The sequence below is a fragment of the Colobus angolensis genome, unplaced genomic scaffold, assembly GCF_000951035.1.
Source record: "Colobus angolensis palliatus isolate OR3802 unplaced genomic scaffold, Cang.pa_1.0 Scaffold199, whole genome shotgun sequence".
Lineage (NCBI taxonomy): Eukaryota > Metazoa > Chordata > Mammalia > Primates > Cercopithecidae > Colobus > Colobus angolensis.
This window is the reverse complement of record NW_012115143.1, coordinates 1,579,876-1,584,525: the sequence shown is the minus strand read 5'-3', so window position 1 is coordinate 1,584,525 and position 4,650 is coordinate 1,579,876. Positions and strand designations below refer to the sequence as shown.

The 4,650-nt window shown below is 46.0% G+C and overlaps 1 protein-coding gene across 1 annotated transcript in view; it reads left to right on the top strand.

Moving 5' to 3' along the window:
• Positions 1–4,650, top strand: part of PPIP5K1 (diphosphoinositol pentakisphosphate kinase 1) — a 60,576-nt gene that overhangs the window by 51,114 nt on the left and 4,812 nt on the right. Inside the window, 1 exon segment of the mRNA XM_011941147.1 lies at positions 3,895–4,008. Within this exon segment, the coding sequence (XP_011796537.1) occupies positions 3,895–4,008 (114 nt within the window).

The following is a 4,650-nucleotide window of genomic DNA, read 5'->3' as shown; positions in this document are numbered from 1 at the left end:
GATCACGAGGTCAGGAGATCAAGACCATCCTGGCTAACACGGTGAAACCCCATCTCTACTAAAAATACAAAAAATTAGCCGGGTGTGGTGGCAGGCACCTGTAGTCCCAACTACTCGGGAGGCTGAGGCATGAATGGTGTGAACCCGGGAGGCGGAGCTTGCAGTGAGCCGAGATCGTGCCACTGTCCTCCAGCCTGGGGGACAGAGTGAGACTCTGTTTCAAAAACAACAAACAAACAAACAGAAAAAGCTGGGAGCAGGAGAGACTAGAATCTGCTACTTATTTCTACATGACCCTTCTCTCTGTTGTCTGTTTTCAGTTTTTAGTTTAAGTTGAGGTGCTGCTTTTTCCCATCTCTCTTGTTTATTATCTGTAATCTATCACTAGTTGTTTTTGGTAACAATGTGAACAGTGGAGCCACACAGAATTGTTAGAGCGACCGCAGAGAGGAGGAGCTACTAGTGGTAATTGGAGGTGGAGATGTGGGCCAGAGGCACTGGTGAAGTATCATCCTGCCTCCGGGGAATAACTGAAATCAAACATGCCTTTCATTATTTTACTTGGATAGGACCAAAGTAAAGATTCTTACTTCATTCAGCATTGGACTTAACAGTTGTAGAATTTTGCTCTTTTTCTGGCACCCTGTTTGAGGAAGAAACTTTCCTCTCTGACACCAAGAATTCCTCCCCTGAATTTCAGATTATCCTACACTCACCTTGCCATTGCCCTTTTTACCTATTTCCTGGAGTGTTTATGAGTTCTGTGCCCCTGGAAATCTTTTTTTTTTTTTTTTTGAGACGGAGTCTCGCTCTGCCGCCCAGGCTGGAGTGCAGTGGCCAGATCTCAGCTCACTGCAAGTTCTGCCTCCCGGGTGTACGCCATTCTCCTGCCTCAGCCTCCCGAGGAGCTGGGACTACAGGCGCCCGCCACCTCGCCCGGCTAGTTTTTTGTATTTTTTAGTAGAGACGGGGTTTCACCATGTTAGCCAGGATGGTGTCGATCTCCTGACCTCGTGATCCGCCAGTCTCGGCCTCCCAAAGTGCTGGGATTACAGGCTTGAGCCACCGCGCCCGGCCTCCCCTGGAAATCTTACTCTTCTCCCTCTTCTGTTTCTGTTTGATCTTTTTGATTTGCCTGAATCAAACCACTAGCAGGATATTAAGGCTACTTTTTTACTTGGGTAAAGCTCAGCTTACATCTTTTCTTTTTCTTTTTTTCCACCTAGTATCAGATTTTTGACTCAGTATCAAGTGTGTAGCCTCACTGGTAAACATCTTCTTTAGGGTCTTTATGTCTGCACCAGAAATAGGCTCCACATCTCTTAAAGGCTTGTTGGTTCAAAACCATGATCTTCTCTTTTTTTTTTTTTTGAGACGGAGTCTTGCTCCAGGCTGGAGTACAGTGGCGTGATCTTGACTCACAGCAACTCCCACATCCCGGGCTCAAGTGATTCTCTTGCCTCAGCCTCCTGAGTAACTGGGATTATAGGCACATGCCACCACACCTGGTTAATTTTTATATTTTTAGTAGTGACGAGGTTTCGCCATGTTGGCCAGGATGGTCTCGAACTCCTGATCTCAAGTGATCCACCCGCTCAAAGTGCTGGCATTACAGGCGTGAGCCACCGCACCTGGCCTCTTATTCTGCTTGAAGCATGCCTCCTTTGATTATTATTATTATTTTATTTTTTTTGAGGTGGAGTCTTGCTCTGTCATCCAGGCTGGAGTGCAATGGTGTGATCTCAGCTCACTACAACCTCTGCCTCCCGGGTTCAAGTGATTCTCCTGCCTCAGCCTCCTGAGTAGCTGGGATTACAGGCATGAGCCACCATGCCTGGCCTTCTTTTCAAAAAGTTACTATGGGCTGGGGATGGTGGCTCACACCTGTAATCCTAACACTTTGGAAGGCTGAGGCGGGCAGATTGCTTGAGCCCAGGAGTTCAAGATAAGCCTAGGCAACATGGTAAAACCCATCTCTACTAAAATACAAAAAATTAGCCAGGGGTGGTGGTATGTGCCTGAGTCCCAGCTACTCAAGGGGCTGAGGTGTGATGATCGCTTGAGCCAAGAGGTAAAGACTGCAGTGAGCTGGCCAGGCGCGGTGCAGATCACGAAGTTAGGAGATCGAGACCATCCTGGCTAACACGGTGAAACCCTGTCTCTACTAAAAATACAAAAAAAAAAACCGGGTGTGGTGGTGGGCGCCTGTAGTCCCAGCTATTCAGGAGGCTGAGACAGGAGAATGGCATGAACCTGGGAGGCAGAGCTTGCAGTGAGCCGAGGTCGCGCCACTGCACTCCAGCCTGGGTGACAGCGAGACCCTGTCTCAAAAAAGTTGCTATGAAAAAAGGAGAGGCTGCACTATTCTAGATTAAAAGAGGCTTCAAAGACATAAGATGCAGTGCATGGTTCATATTTGGATGCTTTTATAAATGACATTTGGAGGAATAATTGGGAAATTTTGAATATGGACTGGGTATTGAATAATACTAGGGAATAATTTTTAATTTTGTTTAGCTTGTTAATGGTGTTTGGCTATGTTGGAAAAAATTCTTTATGTATATCTTTCCTTTTTTTTTTGAGATAGAGTCTCTCTGTGTTGCCCTTGGTGGAGTGCAGTGGCACAATCTCTGCTCACTGTGCAACTTCTGCCTCCTGGGTTCAAGTGATCCTCGTGCCTCAGCCTCCCAAGTAGCTGGGATTACAGTCATGTACCACCACACCCAGCTAATTTTTTTTCTTTTTCTTTTTTTTTTTTTTTTTTTTGAGACAGAGTCTTGCTCTATCGCCTAGGCTGGAGTGCAATGATGTGATCTTGGCTCACTGCAATCTCTGCTTCCCGGGTTCAAGCGATTCTCCTGCCTCAGCCTCCTAAATAGCTGGGATTACAGGCATGCACCACCACACCCAACTAATTTTTGTATTTTTAGTAGAGACAGGGTTTCACCATGTTGGTCAGGCTGGTCTTTGAACTCCTGACCTCGTAATCTGCCTGCCTCGGCTGCCTAAAGTGCTGGGATTACAGATGTGAACCACTGCGCCTGGCCTTAATTTTTATATTTTTAGTAGAGACCTAAACATGGTTTCTCCATGTTGACCAGGCTCGTCTTGAACTCCTGGCTTCAAGTGATCCATCCACCTTGGCCTCCCAAAGTGCTGGTTTACAGGCATGAGCCACCACACCCAGCCGGAAAACATTCTTATATTTTATTATTATTATTATTATTGAGACAGAGTTTCACTCTGTCACTCAGGCTGGAGTGCAGTGGTGAGATCTCAGCTCACTGCAACCTCTGCCTCCCAGGTTCAAGCGATTCTTAAGCCTCAGCCTCCCGAATAGCTGGGATTACAGGCATGTGCCACCATGCCGACTCATTTTTGTATTTTTAGTAGAGATGGGGTTTTGCCATGTTGGCCAGGCTGGTCTCGAACTCCTGGCCTCAAGTGATCCACCCGCCTCAGCCTCCTGAAGTGCTGGGATTACAGGCATGAGCCACTGCACCCAGCCATTTGTTATATTTTAGAGATGCATTTTGAAGTATTTAGAGGTGACATGTTTCATAATGTCTATCATTTATTTTAAAACACTTTAGCACACAGAAATAGATGAAACAAGTATGGCAAAAATGTCAATGTGTTAAATCTAGGAGACGGGTATATGGGCATTGGTTGCACCAGTCTTTCAACTACTTTTTAAAAATATATGTTTGAAATGTTCATAATATAAAGTTTAAAAAATTGAAAATGGTTTGGTTGAAGGGTCCTCAGGAAATGCTATTTCTCAGCCAAGGAAGGGTAAGTTGGCTTTGACTTACGCTAAGAACCTATGGCTCCTGGATTCTTCCTCATATGTCTTTTTTTCTTCCCTCTCCCTTCACCCTACCTCCTTTCCAGCCCTCTTTGATTCCATGCACAGCAGCCAGGCCTCAGATAACCCATTTTCTCCACCACGTACTCTTCACTCACCTCCTCTGCAACTCCAGCAGCGCTCTGAGAAGCCCCCTTGGTGTAAGTAATCCTTTTGGAACTGCCTAGACAAAAGTCAAGAAGAATGGAGTGATTGGTGAATGAGGGGCCTGTTGCATGAGGTAAAAGGTGAGGGTTGAACGACCAGGAATATCCATTCTGGGAAGCAGTCTCATCTGCCATTTCTAAGATGAAAGGAGAATCTGTTTATTCTCTCTTTACCTCTGTTCTCCATGTTCCTTCTATTTCATTGGAGAGAAGCTTTTCTGCAGTATTAGGAATAATTTTTTTTTTTTTGAGAGATGGAATTTCACTCTTGTTGCCCAAGCACGATCTTGGCTCTCCGCAACCTCTGCTTCCCGAGTTCAAGCAATTCTCCTGCCTCAGCCTCCTGAGTAGCTGGGATTACTCAAAGGGCCCTTTGGGGAAGAAAGAATGGAGACGTCATTCTCCTTTGATCCCTATTTGATCTCTACAGCTTTCTCTGGTAAAGATGACTAGCAGACAACTTAGATATATAGAAAAGCTGGGAGCAGGAGGCTGGGCCCGGTGGCTCACGCCTGTAGTCCCAGCACTTTGGGAGGCCAAGGGAGGCGGATCACGAGGTCAGGAGATCAAGACCATCCTGGCTAACACGGTGAAACCCCATCTCTACTAAAAATACAAAAAATTAGCCGGGTGTGG